Genomic DNA, 18,103 nt, shown 5'->3' with positions numbered 1-18,103 from the left:
CTCCCTCCTGACGGTTTCTCTTCTACTAATGACCTGTCTCAACTATATCCCAACCCATTCGACATCGAGAGATATCTTTTAGAAAGACGATTATCTTCTCAGATGAAGACGAGATGACTCGTCGTCCTCTGGGAAGATGAGTCGTCTTCATCTGGAAAGATGATCATCTTCCTAGACGATGAAGACGAGATTGATCGATCTCGTCTTTATCGTTGGATGGGTTGGGGTGGAGTTGAGGTGCGCTATTGGTGGAAGAGAAACTGTCGGGAGGGAGAGACGACCGGTGATGGTGCCAGATAAAGTGAAGGGGTTTGGAAACTAAACCCTAGGGGGGGGGAAATGTGATGTTTTCAAACTTGACTTAGGGGAGAAAAGTTAGTTTTTTAACTTTTAAGGGGGGAAATGAGATTAAATTTTCAGAGGTTAGGGTTCCGTTAAATTTAACCGATCATGAGTGGGTAAACGATATTTTCATAGTTAATTAGAGGAACTTTGAGAATTTAACATAGTTTGGGTGGGAAATAGTCCTCTGGCCTTTTACTAATAAAAATTTCCAACTCAAATCTCCGATCATCCAGCCTACTCGCTATCAGATGATATAAGTAATTATACAAATTAAAGTGAGAACTTGATTAAATAATGTAATTATTTATTTTTTTATTTTAAAATTAGTTAATCAAATATTATTACATTAAATTGTATAAATAAATTTATATAATTTATTTATTTATATAGTCGTATACAACACTTAAAACAAAAAAAATACAATATGCTAAGAGTTTATACTATCTTATCTTATAACTTCAAGGAAAAGTTTGGTTTGAATAATGTTTTATTAACAAAATTAAAATATTACCTTTTAAGATAAGTTTCTTAAAATATTACTAAATATAAATTATTGTTATATTTGATAAAACTTAGTAAAAATGGGTAGATATACATAATTATTATAAAATATTTTTTATATTACTTATTATATTAATTAAAAATATGATTATTTTTTTTAAAAAATTAATAAATATGAATATAATTATAGTAAAATCAATATTATTTTAGTAGTATTTTAATATTTAAGATAAATATGACAATTATATTATTACTAATAATATATGTCACATCACTATCAATAATAAAAAAATATTATAATATTTTATTATAGATAAACTAAATAAAATAATAAAAATAATAAAAAATAAATTATTAAAATACTCTTTATTGATTGGAATCAAACGGCCTCCAAATGTTATCTTCAATGTCATAAGTTTGACCTTTCATGTTATAAATTGTATGTGATCTTGTTTCTTCTCAACTATACAGTTTTGCATTTCATGATCGTATGTGATCATGTTATAAATCGTATGGATAATATTGTCTATTCTCTGACAGAAATCAGGTGCCAAGAAAGGGTGCATGGGTTGATACAGGAGGGCCGTATGAATATCTCCACACTCCGCAAGCTAAGCATCGTTCTGACTCGTTACTATTTTCAAGAGTACAAAATTTGCATGACCACAGCTTCAGCTTGGAGTCTCCTTTGTTTTTCTGGCTTCCACATGCTTCACATATCAGTGCTAATGGCTGCAGCAGGAAGTTGCAAGCATTAGAATATGTATAGATAGGTGAGTGCAAATGGATGCAAAAAATTGATTACTTGAGAACAACTATGAACACTGCAACAGTTGATTACCTGATTTAGTAAGGTACACGTCAGGCACTGCCACATCTGTTCAACATTTACTGCAGCCTGACAAGGGGTAGATCCAGTGGATGATGTTTGGTTAAATCTACCATTGGAATTTGTTTTTGTTGTTTGAGAAGTTCCAGTAGAAGATCCAATATTGTCCTCACTCTCCAAAGTTTTGGATCCACACCAGGAATCATCATGCAGTCTCCTTTCAGCAGCCATGGCAGCAGCCTGTATTGGGCTGAGTGCATCCTTGATATTGCTATCACCGCCGAGACGGTTAGGTCCTGATGGCAACAGAGCCCCACGGCGTGCTCTATTCTCTGCTGCAGCCAGAGCAGACTGACGCAGTGATGACAATGGGGGTTGGTGGGAATACCCACCCAGTCGTCTCCCAGGAAGATCAAATCCTTTCCCAGTCCCAGTAATTCCTTTAGCCATCAGTTCATCACATTCCTGCAGAAAACAGAAGGGGAAATAGGGAATAAAGACATGGCTGCAAAGTCAAATTCTAAACAACAATTGATTACAAACTAATCTTCAGTCCAAACACTCAGGATGGAATGCCATCAGTTGTGATGTATATGAAATCAGTTATCCGAAAGGCCTTCAAACATAGGGTGACAGTGATACAATCCTATCATAAGTTCCTAATACTCAACATTTTGCCAAGACGTGATCACTCTTGAACTTGGCAGTGAGCTCCGAGACTCTGCATTAAGCCAGATACTTCAATGCAAGGGTGTTCTTGTGTGTATGCATATATTGAATTTGTCAATGCTTCTTCATATTATGAATACAAGCTTCTTCTGCAGTTATTCATTAATTTCATATGCTCATCTCAAGACTTAAGTAATAATGTTTACTAAGAGAGCAACAAGATAGTACATATTGCAAGTGTGAGACCTAGTACTCTTTATCTGGAAACTGCAAACTTAATTCAACATATCCCCTAAAAAAGGATTTTTCCCATTTTCCTTGTTCAGTTTTATGTTGCATACCAAGACCATTTTCACAGTGCAGGCAGAAGGGTACTAATGATGTTTGAGAATGCAAAAAAGCAAAGAACACAAAGTATTTTTATATCTCATGGTAATTTTGTCAACAGCAGTAGAAATAGTCCATAACTTGAAATCAGTCTTGTACATTGTGGACAATTTTCAAGGTGTTAATGTGAGAAAAAGTCCAACACCAACAATAATGGATTTCAACTTCATAACAACCATTTAATGCTGAAAGTATTATATAATTCATATCAGTGCACAAGAACTAACTGAGAAACAGTATTATCTGCGCTACTATTTTATTAGCATAACTATTAAATTACTTAAATGAAGAAGAAGAAAATGCACCTTTCTGATTTCATCCAAAAGTCTATAAAAATCAGCATTGTGAGGTCCATATTCATTGTGGCAGAGCTCATGAAGCATAGTATCAAGTATCTGTTCACAAGGAAAGAAATCCCAGTCCCTATCTGGCCTCCGCAGCCTCAGCTTAACCTCAGCACCTCCTCCTATGTTCAGGCCCAAAAGAGATGGATTGGATGGACTACAAATTTGAAGTTCTGGATGAGAGCAATAAATATGAAAATTTTTATGCCAAAGGGAAGCAGGTGTTGAAGTCCATACCAGAACTCAGAAAGAATTTTGACTTTCCATTTTCTTTTCCCCATTATTGGTTGCACCTGCTTGGCTACTTTTTCAAGAATTTTCCTCGCTTCATCTTCTCCAATCTTGTTGAGAGGTTTAATCTCCCAGACCTTGTTAAGATCATTAAGATCCATATAGAATTGGAAATTCTTACTGAAACCAGAAAGCAAGCTACAAGAATTTGTATGCCATAATTGGTATCAGTGTGATAAAATAAGAATTCATGAGCCTGACTATAGACTGACGAATAGAATGAAATAAAAGAAGAGATGTATCAATTGTAAATGCAGAAGGGCAGGAAACAAAACGAGAGGACAAAATGGAGAAAAGAGTATGAAAAGAAAGGGAGAAAAGCTAGAAGAACATTCACAAAAACCTAAAATCAAAACATAGGCAAGGCATTTTCCCCTGGTTCTACTCACGAAGGTAAATACCAATTCCTTTATTAGAATAACTAAATCTAGCTAAATATATCTAAACTCCTAAAATCAAAATACTTTGTAATGATTTTATTATCAACTATGGATATTAATTTTCTTGAAATTGTGCAGTTCTTATGACTTATGGTCTCGCCATTAATTTAGAAGTCAATAAGCCATCACCTTCACGGAGAAAACTGCAGATTTTAACAAATCACATGCTATACCTAATACAGTATCATGCTAAAACCTATGGCAGATTGTTAATCCTCAGCCGTTTTCTTAATTATCATCTATAGCAACGTTAATTATTTTATCATTTTTGCAGCTACTTACCCCTATTTTCTACAACAAACAAACTCCACAAATCTGCGTTGCTCCCTACTAGAGAAGTTAATGCTCAGGCTGATCAGAAAACTTCTATAAAAACAATACTCCGGAAGGATTCTCTACATTCAAGTCTCTCAAAGTCCTAATCATTCACACAAGACCAAAATTTTGACATACACAGACAGACTTCTTAAAGTGTACGAGAAATTTGCACGCACCATTAAAAGAAATCTTCCTTAAAACTTGACGAAGTCCTCTTAAAGTTATAAGTCTGAAACTAAAAATGAAATCAATGATTGAAACTGGCCAAAAACATTCTACTAAAAGGAATTTAGACTATGTTGTATGTTTTAATACAGCAAAAGCGCTATCCTGTTTTCTTATCTGCAGTCAACCAAACAGAAAACTGAAGGAAACCCATTTAAGATGAAGAGAAAAAGTTGAGAAATGATAAAAAAGGAAGGGTGGAGAGTTACCTGAGACTGGTTGATTATCTGGAATTAGCACCCACAAGAGAGATGGAGAAGAAAGAGAGGTATATTTTTTTATTTATACACGTATGAAAATGAAAATAAATAAATAGCCAATGAGAGGCCCGAAAATGAGGCTATCCAAAGAATGCCACGTCATATTTCAATTTTGCTAGTATGAATTGAAAACCATATTTATATAAATTAATAATAAAATTATATATGTTAAGAATGAACTAATTTATGTAATATTGATAAAAATGATATTATATGATTTAATTTTGAATTAAAATAAAATAATATATTATTATTTATAAATAATTAGTGTTTATTAGAATTATTATTAATCTAATATTGAAATTAGATTTAATAGTATATGTTTTACCATAAAAACTATCTATATCATATTTCAGTATATTCATATAAATACTTAATTTTTTTTTTTGTAATTAGAAAATCCGTTTAAACCAGGTCGTTAATCATATTGGGTCAGAATCAATTACACTAAATAGGATAAACTCTCTGGACCGTCTATCATATTAAGTCGAAACTAACTATACACAAACTTTGAATTTAATAAATAACGTCATAACCATTGAATTAAATAAGTCAAAAATTTGATTTTGATATATCATTAGAAGATACTTAAACCTATACTTTTTTATATATAAGGTCTTATTTTTTGTTATACAAACTATTTATAAAAGGTGATTCAAAGCCTTATTTAATAATTTATAAAAAATTAAAAAAAATAAAATAAAATATTAGAACTTTCGTTATCTTGTTCGTTGGTTTTCATTCAATTTTCTTGGTTACCAACAAAAAATCTCTTTTCTAGCAGAACAAAGATGCTTAAAGTTTGTGCACAATGCCATGGACTTTTCATCGGGGACAGGGACTACTATGACTACATTATTGTGATAGGAGGTAATGCAGGGAGTGCATTAGCGGCAACACTTAGAATCTTCTGAAGTACTTGTTTTACAACGTGGTGCTCTGCCCTATGGTAAGCACAATTTGATGACTCAAGAAGGGTTCTTGACCACCCTTATGGAGGTTGATACTTGTGGTTCTCTTGCGCAAGCCTTAACGTCGGAGCATGGAATTCCCGATGCTCGAGGTAGTGTTCTTGGTGGCAGTAGTGCAATCAATGCAAGGTTTTATAGCAGGGCTGATCAGGATTTCTATCAGAAATTAGGTATGGATTGGGACCCGAGAGTTGTGAGTCCTATGAGTCGGTAGAGAAGGGGGCTGTGTTTAGGCCTGAGTTCAGAAATTGGCAGTCTGCTGCTAGAGGTGGGTTGTTGGAGGCCTTTGTTGATCCGTACTAAGATTGGTGCTTCAACTTTTAACGGTTCAGGGAGGAAGCATAGTGCTGCTGATTTTCTTGGTTATGTAAAAGGTTTGAATGTAGTTTCTGGTTTGAAAAGGATTTTGTTGGCATCTTTTTCAGCTGATTCTGCGGTTAAACAGACGGCAGTTAGTGTGGTTTCTCAAGACGCAATACGGCTGCATCGTCACGCAATGTTGAGGGAAAATGGTGTGGTGCTGGTATGTGCTGGTGCTATTGGGAGTCCACAGTTGTTGCTGTTGAGAGGTATTTGGGGAATTCCAGTAGCTTTTCACAGTCCATACGTGGCGCAGTACCTTAATGATAATCTGAGGAATGGCATCTTGATTCCGCCTCCAATCGCACTGGAGCACTCATCGATTCAGGTTGTTAGCATTACAGAATTAGGAGATTATGTTGAAGCAGCTTCCAACCTTATGCCTTTTGCATCCCCAGCTCAGTCTATTTCCATCAGAACACCCTCTAATCTTCACCACTTTATCTCACTATAGCTACCCTCTTGGAGAAGATTATTGACCAGCTTCAAGTGGTACTTTAAACCGGCTTCAACATATGTCTGGGTTAATCCCATTGTTCGGTTTAATTACCTCAGCAATTCAGTGGACATCGAAAGTTGTATCCATGGCACCAAGATGTTCAATGAAGCCTGTCCATGGATATTTTCAAGTTCCATGAATGGTTTGGTGGTGGGAATTCAGTTCTCTAGGGCTTGCATTGGCAGCTGATCAATCTGACCATGATAGGGACTAAATGGCATTACCATGGATTATCAGTTGTTTAGTTTTTGCTTATTTCCATACCATTATCACAAGAACAAAATTATACATACAAATAAATTATTCAAATTTACTTGTATAAATCAAAATGATAATTTATAATTGGATAATGTGATTCTTTACTTTTTATCTCATTTAAAAATCAATCGATGTTACCAAATCAAGATATGTGAACAAATTTGTATAATTTTTTTATTCGTGTAAGAGGATTTTAGATAAAATATGAGAAGAGTTGATAGATACCTAGTAATTCAATCTTAAATCAATTAACTATTTGTATATAATTTTAAATATAAAATTAAATATAAAAATAATATATAATCATATAATTAAATAATTTTAAATTAAAAATAATTGAAAAATAAATATAGTTGGAGAAAGGGCATAAATAAAATATTCATGAAATTTAACATACAAATCTACATCGAGCAATAATAAAATAGGTGAAAGATAATTAAAAAAATCTCAGCATGTTCCTGGGACAGCTAGGCTCTCTCTCTCATGATTTTTCTAGGTATGAAATGGTGATCAAGATTTGGTCTAAGTTCATAGCTCTTTTAAAAAAGTTAGCACTTTGTAGTTATACACATGCCCCACTCTTCTTCATGATTTCTTGTTAAGAATACTGGTAATTTTTTATTTATTTTCATCTCTTTAAAGTTTAACCTTTTTCTGTATAAATAGCCATTACCCAAGATCTGAAATGCCCAATTAGCAAAGAACTAAAACTCTTGAGCTGAATTAAAGATAGTTACAAGAATTTGGAGAAAAAGCAGGGAACCCAAGTGCTAAAATTGAGATTTAAGAGTACCCAAATGGAAATTAAAAAGAAAAATTGAAATGATACATATAGATGTAAATAACAAACGAAAAAAAAAAAAAAGGAAGAGAAAATATGAATATGATAAATGGAAGTAAAAGGGGCAAGAAGAAGTAAGATTAAATGAGAAGAAAAAAGAGCATGCCAAAAGGTGAGAGATTTATAGTTGTAATCAACAAAGACATGGTGAGAATAAAGAGAAATATATCCAAAATCAATTGTGGGTTTGCGTTGGAGGTCACCAAGGGAAGAGTTTTTGTTCAACAAGTAAAAACTTTTCCATACAAGTTAATTTTTTAAAATTATGCATATATGTTTTTAAATATATAACTAAATATATAAATAATATATCATCGTATCAACGACAACAATAATTATAATTTCTAACTTTTAAGATGAAAGTGAAGGGACCCAAAAAATAATGGGACAAGATAAAGAGCAAAGTGGCTAGAGTTTCAAAAGATTCACATGTCAATGCAAATCTGTAATGTTATCTTACAAAAATAAAGAGGATGATTTTATGTTATGTTTGCTTCTTTATTACTTGAAATTGGGTTTTCCTCCAATAAGCTCTATCAAGACGGTGGTCGAATTTAATTTGATTGAGATGTATACAAACACAAGTGACTCATGGGGTATTCTAGTCAGGATAAAGATGAAATTATTTATATTTTATAGGGCAAAGGACTTATGCCCACCCAAGTTTACGATCATTTCCAATTATTTACTGATAAAATTTAAAAAATTCAAATATTCATCTATAATTTAATTTTTGTTAAATTTAATAATTAGTTAATAAAGTAAAATCATTATTTTATCTTAAATGTTAAAATAAATAAAATTATTTTTTATTTTATTTTTTAAAATTAAAAAATTAATAATTTTTACTATTTAAAAGTTTGAAAACTTACATTTTCCTCTTTAAGTTTGATTTTTCAAAATCCTATGACTATTCCAAGAAGCCCATCGACCGACCTTCCCCCCTACTGGTTTTCTAATACGAAAATCATTGAAAATCCTTTGAAAATGTTAGATGACTTAGCATAAATCTGTGTAAAGTTACATAGATTTGTTACACAGATTTGTGCATCGTTTGAATAATACACAAACATGACATCATTGTTTGTGCATCATCTGATCGATTTACAGATAATTGGATAATGCATAGATCCATACAGTATTATCTAATTTTTTTATTGATTTTTACATTAGATTTTTGAAATTTGGTGAATGAATAATTGGAAACGAACTAAAACTTGGGTGGGAAGAAGTCCTTTTGGCCCTATTTTATAATCATATTTACTTCCACTATAAGTAAAACAATAATTGCACATTTTTTTTATTATTGACAGCTAATCTTGCCTTCAAGGACGACTACATAATAATAAGATGAGTAATATTATATGTATCTATTTTTGATACATAATTTATATATATAGTGATGTGTCATCATATAATTAGGTGATTTTAAAACATGTGTCATTATATGATAAAGAAACATCCAATCACATGATAACACCTCATCTGTGTATACAAATTGTGTATCAAAAATAAGTATACATAGTTTTATTGTAATAAGATTATCAAGTAAGTGGGCCGATTATTATTCTGGTAATTCTAACCCTATTTTTTTCACATAATTAGACCCTCCGAATTATATTATTGATTGTGGAACCCCTTGATCCATATATATAGAATTGGTTCGCGTGTGTGTATATAAAATAAAATTATGTATATATTTTTTAATATATGAATAATATATTATTATATGTTTGAATAATTTTAAATTAAAAATAAAATAATACTTACTTATATGATAATGTATTATTTATAAGTCTAAATTATACGAAAAAATATGTATATATAATATTATTCTATATATACATATTTTGAATTTCAACCTATGATTTTTCAATAATTTAACAAAGTAATATTAATTATATTTGTTAAACAAAAAAAATTATATAAATACATATTTTTAAATATATAAATAAATAAATATACATATAATATATTATCATAATATTAAATAATTTTGAATAAAAATTAAAGTAATATCAACTCCTATAATAATTATATATATTTTTAGAGTAATACTATGTGTACCTATTTTGGGTACACAAATATATATACACTCATATGTGTCCTCATATGATTGGTTATTGTTTTAGTCTTAATTCAAAATCATCCAATCACATGATGACACATATAAATGTATATACATTTGTGTATCTAAAATAGATATACATAGTTTTATTGATATTTTTATATGTTGGAACATTTGTTTCCAAAAACTTTGTGGTAAGTGGTAACTAATCTCTTTGCGTAATTACTGTCTAATCTGAGTTAATTAGCACTTAAAAGATTTGTTAATTACTTTTACATTCTCTCTTCACAACGTTTTACTATAAAGATCCCCACACCCATCTCTCCAATGCGCCAACTGTAAATACAAATCTTTCCCATTCAATGGCTACCCCTGCTACTTCTTCTTCCTCAACCAAAACCTTCCACACACCTCTCTTTTCCTCTTTTCCTTCACCTTCTTCCTCGCGACCATCTTCCGTCCTGTTCTTCCACCACCACTCCAACTCCACTTCCGCCTCCCTCAAGCTCTCCCATTCTCACCGCAATTCTCATTCATCATCCGTCACAAATGCCCTGCAAACCGAAGAAATCGTGTCTTTTTCCAGCTTCAACCAACTTGAAGAAGTGATTTCGGGAGATAGACCTTCCATCCTGGTCTCCGAGAAGCTTGGAGATGCCGGAATTCAGGTCTTGAGTGGCTTCGGGAAAGTTGAATGTTGCTATAATCTTTCGCGGGAGGAATTGTGTGCGAAGATCTCGAAGTTTGATGCGTTGATTGTGCGGAGTGGCACCAAGGTAACTCGCCAGGTTTTTGAGGCAGCCAAGGGGAGGTTGAAGGTCGTCGGACGAGCTGGTGTTGGCATTGACAATGTGGATCTTCAGGCCGCCACGGAATTCGGTTGTTTGGTGGTTAATGCCCCAACCGCTAACACGGTGGCCGCCGCTGAACATGGTATCGCGTTGCTGGTTGCCATGGCCAGGAATGTTGCTCAGGCAGATGCCTCCATGAAATCTGGTAACTTTATTATTTAATTTATTAAAATGAATTATTTCTGGATGCCCAAAGGTGAATAATTAATTGGTCGATCTTGAATCTTGATCACAAAAAATTATATTATATTTAAAGAAAGTTATTTTTCTGACATAAATTTATACTGCGTGGTCGATTTCCCAATTTTATGGTTAATTTATGGTCAAATGCTCGCAAGGTTTGATAAAATAACAGAGAAACACACATTAATTTGAAAATGTCATTTTTCCACCGAACGATCAAAATTAGTTATTACTTTTAACGGAAAAAAATATTTATTATAATAGAGATGTAATTAATTATTATTTTATTTTTAAATTTTTAAATCTTATAATAATATTCATATTAAAATGAAATAAAAACACTATTATAATGGTGTAAGTGTTATTTTAAAAAGTTATTATGGGCAAGTGGAGACTTTCTCTTATCTTGATTAAAAAATTATCATATTCATCTTCATATATTTTAAAAAGATAACTATTGTCTCAATAATTTATAATATAATATTTATATTCTAATTTGTTATATTTTGTTTAATTTTTTAAGAATATAATTATCATTTGTTAAACTATTAAGAGGTATATTTAAATTTAAAAAACCTTAAACATTTTTTGAATTTTTAAAATCCCTTTAAAATTTTTAATTAACACCCCTAACATTTTAAAAAATTATTGTTCACCCTAAACATATGATTATATGTTATTGAAATTCTTATCTATATTTGTATTAATAAATTTTTTATAACTTAATTGAAATTAATATAAATTATGGTATAAAATTAAATTTTGGGAGAGAGAGAATGTTATCTAACTTGAGGGTATTTATATCTTTTTCAATAATTTTATAAAAAAAATTAATAAATTTTCTTAACAAATTTAATAGATGGGTAAAATAATGACTTTTTCAAATTAGAGCAGAAATATCATTTCCTCAAACCTTGGGTGGGAAATAGTCATTTGGCCTTAATTTATATACTATTCGGATATTTGGCAGTTGTTTTGAATTATTTATCATGTGTTGCTCCATGAACAATCGGAAATATCAGAAAAAAAAAAAAGCAGCTTTTCCACCGACACATTATTAAAATAAATAAAGGCTACTGACTCTCAGAGAAGAATAATAGCATGTGGATTTAACACATGAAATTATACTAAACCCTATTTTGCGAAGCACTGCATGGTCAATATTGCACTGTATCTACTGATTGATTAGATGATGGGGTGACCACGCACCAAATTCACTTTGGACCTGCTCTACATGTCATTTTATCAAAAACTTATGTTGTTTAACTGATGGGATCAAGCAATGAAATTTAGTCGATCATAAATTTGTTAGTAGACTTAAACTTATGTTATGTGGATCAGATACCACACCCTTGTTATTAAAGCTAGTTGAGCGCAAAGTACAAGCGGCTTTGTTTTGGAAATCTTGTATGTGTCAGGATTTGTAGCAAGCTTATATAGAATGATGCAATGTGACAGGCAAATGGCAGAGGAACAAGTATGTGGGAGTATCATTGGTTGGAAAGACATTGGCAGTGATGGGATTTGGGAAAGTTGGGTCGGAAGTTGCAAGGCGTGCAAAGGGTTTGGGGATGAATGTTATTGCTCATGATCCATATTGCCCAGCTGACAGAGCCCGTGCTGTCGGTGTTGATTTGGTCAACTTTGATCAGGCACTTGCCACTGCAGATTTCATCTCCCTCCATATGCCTCTCACGCCCACCACCGCTGGGATTTTCAATGACCAGACTTTTGCCAAAATGAAGAAGGGTGTTTGCATCGTTAATGTTGCAAGAGGTGGAGTTATTGACGAAGATGCATTAGTCAGAGCTCTCGATAATGGAACAGTTGCTCAGGTATGATTCCGAAAAATATGCACGTAGAATCATATAATGTTAACCTAGGAAGTATAGGATGGTGCCTTTCTGAGCTTCCCAAACGGTTCTATTTCTGAAACGTCCGAAATTGATACGAAAGGTTTCAAGGGCGGTTTGGAAATAAAAGAAAATCGAAACGTGTTTAAGGAAAAGAAAAGCTGTTCTTATCCTTATTTTTTACTTAAAATCATTTCATGCTTCACTTCTTTCACAATTTCAAACCTAATTATAGGTTGTCTTCTCTCTTCTCCAACGTATGAAGTTTCACTTCTCTTCAATGTGTTAAAACTCATCTTTTATTTATTTCTGACTTATCCAACTATTGACGAACATTTGAAAACTTGGTTTTGTCATGTTTAATAGACATTATCTATTTGGGTATAGATTAATAAATCAAATTGATTGAATACACATTATAAAATTTGGTATTTATGAAAAAATCTCTTTATTTTTCATATTTATACATTTTCTCACAATTTCATTTCTTAGATTTGTGAAAAAATACGTTTGTTTATTTGTTTATATGTTTCTACGATTCATTTCCAATGAGAATATGGGGAATATTTTGCATCGCATATCGATGTTTAATGGCATGAGACAGGCTGCGCTCGATGTGTTCTGTCAAGAGCCACCAGCAAAAGATAGCAAACTAGTGCAACATGAGAATGTTACTGTCACACCTCATCTTGGAGCCAGCACAGAGGAAGCACAGGTATGATGTTCACTTAGCTCCTTTGAAAATTCGGATCTGAATTTATTCTTTCCTAATTCATCAAAGTGTATATATTTCGTGTATCAGGAAGGAGTTGCTGTTGAAATAGCAGAGGCTGTTGTTGGAGCGTTGAATGGGGAGCTTTCTGCTACTGCTGTCAATGCTCCGATAGTTTCTACTGAAGTCTTGTCGGAGTTGGCTCCTTATGTTGTGCTAGCAGAGAAGCTTGGAAGGCTAGCTGTGCAGTTGGTCTCTGGCGGGAGAGGAATCAAATCTGTGAAGGTAACTTATCGATCATCTCAAAACGCAGATGACTTGGACACGAGAATTCTCCGAGCTATGATCACAAAAGGCATCATTGAACCGATATCATCCTCATTCATCAATCTAGTAAACGCAGATTTCACAGCAAAACAGAAAGGCCTTCGCGTTAGTGAAGAACGTGTGGCTGTGGACTCATCCCTGGAGTTTCCCATTGATTCAATCCGGTTGAATTTATCCAATGTTGAATCTAAATTTGCTAGCTCTGTTTTAGACAATGGAGATATAACCATTGAGGGTAAAGTGAAATATGGGGTACCGCATTTATCATGTGTCGGATCATTTGCCGTGGACGTGAGCCTGGAAGGGAACCTGATTCTGTGCAGGCAGGTAGATCAACCTGGCATGATTGGCAAAGTTGGTAACATACTGGCAAAGCACAATGTGAATGTCAACTTCATGAGTGTAGGAAGAACTTACAGGAGAAAACAAGCTATCATGGCAATTGGCATCGATGAGGAACCAAACAAGGAGGCTCTCAAGGAAATAGGAGATGTGCCTGCGGTTGAAGAGTTTGTGTTCCTCGAACTATAGAGAAAAAAAATCATCAAACCTGCTCAAACTTGGCAATCGGACTGTTTCTTCATGGCGATTTTTACCTACTGGTTGTATTTTTTTCTAAGCTAGTGGTGGTTGTAATAGTAGTTCTAAGAGGTTTACCGGTAAATGGGAAGATTTCTTGTTTGTATCAGAAATATGTCTTCAAAGTATGTGGGTAGACAATCAGTATTATGTTTAATGGTTATGTTAATGTTGAATTCAATTTTTCAATTTCAAACTCTGCACTAAAATAATCCAACAATGGCATACGACTCCCATTTAAAATTAAAATCCCAGTTGTTGGAACCCAAGAAGTTTATAAAGGACAGTTTTGCTGCCCTGGACATCTGCAAACAGTAACAAGCAAACATGAAGTAGAGCATTCTTCCCATGCCTTGAGCTATTTGAAAGTGGAATTTGTTACAGCTTCTCTTGTTCTTACTTTTAGCACTGAATTCTAACCTCATTTTCCTTTTTAAGAATTAAAAATCTACCCTACAAATTCTTGATAACTTGGAAAAATAAATGTTTATCTTGGCTAGGCCACCAAACACGCAAGTATAAAAAAGCAAAAGTAAGACGACAAATAATAGATCATTAGAAAACAATGTGCAGCCACGAGAAAGCACAGAAATGGAAACATGGAGATAAAGAGGATGGTGAAAAAAGGAAAAACTAAAAGAAGTACTATAAAGAAGCAAGTGAAAAGGTATAAGGGAAATATTGGGAACCCTTCCACTAAAGGTGGATCTAGCACTTTAAGTACTAGATCAATATTATGCATATCCACTATAAATACAAAATAAGATCCACATTAATATGTGTCATTACATGGTTGAGTATTATTTGATATTTTTTCAAAATAATACAATAACATGATGACACATCAAGTGTGTATACGTTTGTATACTTAAAATAAATACACATGATTTTATTGATTAAAAAATGGCAGAAGATTAATCATTTTTCCAGCTTGGACAAAATGTAACATCTTAAGTTTAGGGAAGCCCTGGAAAAAAGATCATATATTTATAGCTGGGGAAAAATTGTGCAGACAGAATGTAATACAAATATCTATACATCTATGTCAGTTCACAAGGAGGATTCATCATTACAACACGCATGTAAATTGAATGCTTAGCAGTGAATTTCCAATAACATGCTTGATTCATTGACTAGAGAAAATTCCAGGAAGTAAGAATAACTTTGCTATGTCACAAGCTGCCATCACCTCAATTATCATTTCCCCCTGAACATAAACAAAATATTACTTCATGAGACAGTAAATTTTAGAGAAACACTGTCCATGCAAGACAATGAATTTTAAAATGAAACTTAGATGCATTGTGTGCGAGTTTTAGAGTGCTTGAGTGAGAGAGAGAGAATGGTCTTACGTATTCATCATAAGAGTTATATTGTCTCCCTTCAAGAGTATCCTCCCTATCCAACATCAAGAATTAATTAACATAGTGAAAAAAGTAAAATTCTTGCAGCAAAAGAATGAGAAGTCATTGATAACTCTTCTTTTTCTTTCTCTTGACAATATTATATAACTTACCCAGTGACTTCCTACTCTTCTTCTTTATGTTAACTTCTTCAGCATCATCCAAAACCAAATTCATGTACTCATCAAATCCCTGAAACAAATGATATACCAGAACATAAACTTTATGGTTCAGAATATAATTATAAAAAAGTAGCCCCGGAAGAGAAACATTTCACATAACAATTATTGCTATTGCAAAAGAATATCAAACTTGAATACATAATATTCACTAACCAGATGCAAGTAAACATGAAATGAACAGTATTTCACCAATCCATTTGTCATTTCCCTCAGCAGATATAGCAGAATAGAGAGACGCCCTTGTATAATATTTTTATTTAAACAGACACTGTCTACTAGATAACTTTACCTCTTCAACAACATAAATACATATATATGAAGAATCATACTTATCATTTTTTTACCGAGACTGCTTCTTCCTTCTTTAAGTAGAAACAAATTACAGTGCTATTATGGGTAGTTATGTTTGCTAGATCTACAGATATATAAAACCTCAGACAGATTTATCAAAAATAGGAGAGAATGTTCAATGTTGAAATCCAGAATACACTCGTAGTTACAAAACTGAAGGGCAAATGTAGAAGAAGAAAAAACACAGAAATATGTAAAGCTTCCAACATATAAACTAATATTAAAAAGGCACTTGTCACAAACACCCAATCAACGTCAGATGGTTGGCATATAAAGGCAATTGGGTTGGGAGAATTTAACTGCAACTGACCAAGAACAATTTGCAACTGTCTCGTCTTTTCTAACAGCCCACATCACATTAATCAAATAAAGACATATAAATGTAGGACTGTTGAATTATGCTACAATAGACTAGAGACAGAAGGAATTATGACAAATCCGGTGATCTCGAGACATAGAAGCCATCAACTGATTAGGATATTAATAATAGTATAAGTTTAATTTCACCTGTTGATGAAGGTAAAATCAAGAAATTGTTTGTAACCTATAATCGATGTATAATAATTTCAAGAAGGACTGATTAATGTAAGAGATAAAAAAAAAAATTCCATATCAATAAGAAAGGGTTACGATCTTTTTAGCATAAAATGAGACATAAATTCTCAATCATCCATACAATTTAATTCAATGGTTCATGTAATAGTAAATAAGTAACAATTAATACTCTGAGCTCAGCAACTGAAATTCCGTTTGGAAATAAATTCCATACTTTTCCAACACCATTTAAGTGAAGAATCTTGACATGGGCATAGTTTAAATTTAGCAAAAACAAATTTTAAACAAAATAAAATTAGTGAAATAACTTACAATGATACGGCCTTCGATTTTCAAATCTTTCTGCTCAAACAGCCAGATCTGAATGCGAGCTTTCTGCAATTTTTAAACCATTTAAAAGCTAAGTGGGAAACAAAGAAAACGACTTATACGAAAACAAACAAAGAGAAAAACATGATTTTGACACTTACGCTTTGGAGAAACCTGAAAATCAGGTTCTGCGGCAACAAAACAAGAATACACATAAATATATTAATTAGACGAGAAATAATTAAAACAATAATTCAAATTGGTGGGCAAAATAATGAACAAAAAAACAGCAACATTACAATAGGTTGAGTCATGATCCTCTGAACTTTGGTGCTGGCCATGGTTGCTGCTACACCTTCACTGAACAAGCTTGTTCTTTTGTTATTCTCTATTCACAAACGCTTAAAGCGACCCTGTTAAACCCTAAACACGATAAATATCTAAATGACCATTTTATCCTGATAAATGTGTCCATAATTTTCAATTCGACTAATTATATTATATAATAAAATAGGCTAAATGACTATTTCCCACTAAAGGTTTGATGAATTATTAAAGTTTTATCCTTAAATTTGAAAAAGTCAATTTTACACCATTCTCTTTACATTTTTTAACAATAATTTTTGAATTCTTTTTATAAATTTACTAAAAATATTTAAAAAAAAATCTTAAACTAAATAACACTTTCCCCACAAATTTTTTAAATAAAAATTTCTATCCTATTTTATATTAATTTTGATTATAAATAATAAAAAATTATAAATACAAATGTTAATAAATATGTGACTTCCAAAGTACCTTCATATACACATAACTTATTTTATAACTTACGTTTTTGTTTTTCATTCTAACTAGCTTGTTTATGTACACAACTCTAGTTATTATGGTCCCTCTCATTCATTCTCTTAATGATAATATACATGAAACATCAAATAAATATTATCAGACAACAATTCTCATGTTTTCATATCAGGTTCATAAATCAGAGATCACACAATAGAGACTCGTGTGTTTATGCTAAAGATTAAAATAATATTGACACATTGTATAAAAGATTACATAATAATAGTGTAATATATTTTTCTTATGCTAAAAATCACATAGCATTGATATCTTATATTAAAGATCACATAATAATAACAACAACAATAACAGGAAAAAAAAAAAAAAAACTTGTTTAGGTCATATATTT

General features: G+C 32.2%; 3 protein-coding genes and 1 pseudogene across 4 annotated transcripts; 2 read left to right on the top strand and 2 right to left on the bottom strand.

Moving 5' to 3' along the window:
* Positions 1–1,201: 1,201 nt before the first annotated feature.
* On the bottom strand, positions 1,202–4,680 carry LOC123218625 (DNA-dependent metalloprotease WSS1-like). 2 transcript variants are annotated; one of them, XM_044640136.1, is made up of 5 exons: positions 4,559–4,680; positions 3,313–3,504; positions 3,037–3,232; positions 1,688–2,140; positions 1,202–1,578 (listed from the first exon to the last, which is right to left on the bottom strand). In XM_044640136.1, exons 2-5 carry the CDS (start codon positions 3,465–3,467, stop codon positions 1,390–1,392), a joined length of 993 nt encoding a protein of 330 aa, XP_044496071.1. In that variant the 5' UTR covers positions 3,468–3,504; positions 4,559–4,680; the 3' UTR covers positions 1,202–1,389. The 2 variants fall into 2 exon arrangements, with proteins under 2 accessions (XP_044496071.1, XP_044496070.1); XM_044640135.1 differs by lacking the exon at positions 4,559–4,680 and adding an exon at positions 4,301–4,355.
* Positions 4,681–5,400: 720 nt separating this feature from the next.
* LOC123218927 lies at positions 5,401–6,609 on the top strand (annotated as a pseudogene).
* Positions 6,610–9,924: 3,315 nt separating this feature from the next.
* LOC123218621 (D-3-phosphoglycerate dehydrogenase 1, chloroplastic-like) lies at positions 9,925–14,300 on the top strand. The gene is made up of 4 exons (XM_044640128.1): positions 9,925–10,602; positions 12,099–12,475; positions 13,098–13,208; positions 13,296–14,300. Exons 1-4 carry the CDS (start codon positions 9,969–9,971, stop codon positions 14,061–14,063), a joined length of 1,890 nt encoding a protein of 629 aa, XP_044496063.1. The 5' UTR covers positions 9,925–9,968; the 3' UTR covers positions 14,064–14,300.
* A 779-nt stretch (positions 14,301–15,079) lies between these two features.
* LOC123218627 (small nuclear ribonucleoprotein E-like) lies at positions 15,080–17,370 on the bottom strand. The gene is made up of 6 exons (XM_044640138.1): positions 17,211–17,370; positions 17,073–17,099; positions 16,915–16,977; positions 15,628–15,706; positions 15,464–15,509; positions 15,080–15,318 (listed from the first exon to the last, which is right to left on the bottom strand). The coding sequence occupies exons 1-6, from the start codon at positions 17,250–17,252 to the stop codon at positions 15,309–15,311; spliced, it is 267 nt and encodes an 88-aa protein (XP_044496073.1). The 5' UTR covers positions 17,253–17,370; the 3' UTR covers positions 15,080–15,308.
* Between the last annotated feature and the right edge of the window lie 733 nt (positions 17,371–18,103).

The sequence above is a fragment of the Mangifera indica genome, chromosome 6 (genome assembly GCF_011075055.1).
Source record: "Mangifera indica cultivar Alphonso chromosome 6, CATAS_Mindica_2.1, whole genome shotgun sequence".
NCBI classification, from domain to species: Eukaryota; Viridiplantae; Streptophyta; class Magnoliopsida; order Sapindales; family Anacardiaceae; genus Mangifera; species Mangifera indica.
Note: the sequence above shows the minus strand (reverse complement) of the source record. Positions and strands in the feature narration are given on the sequence as shown.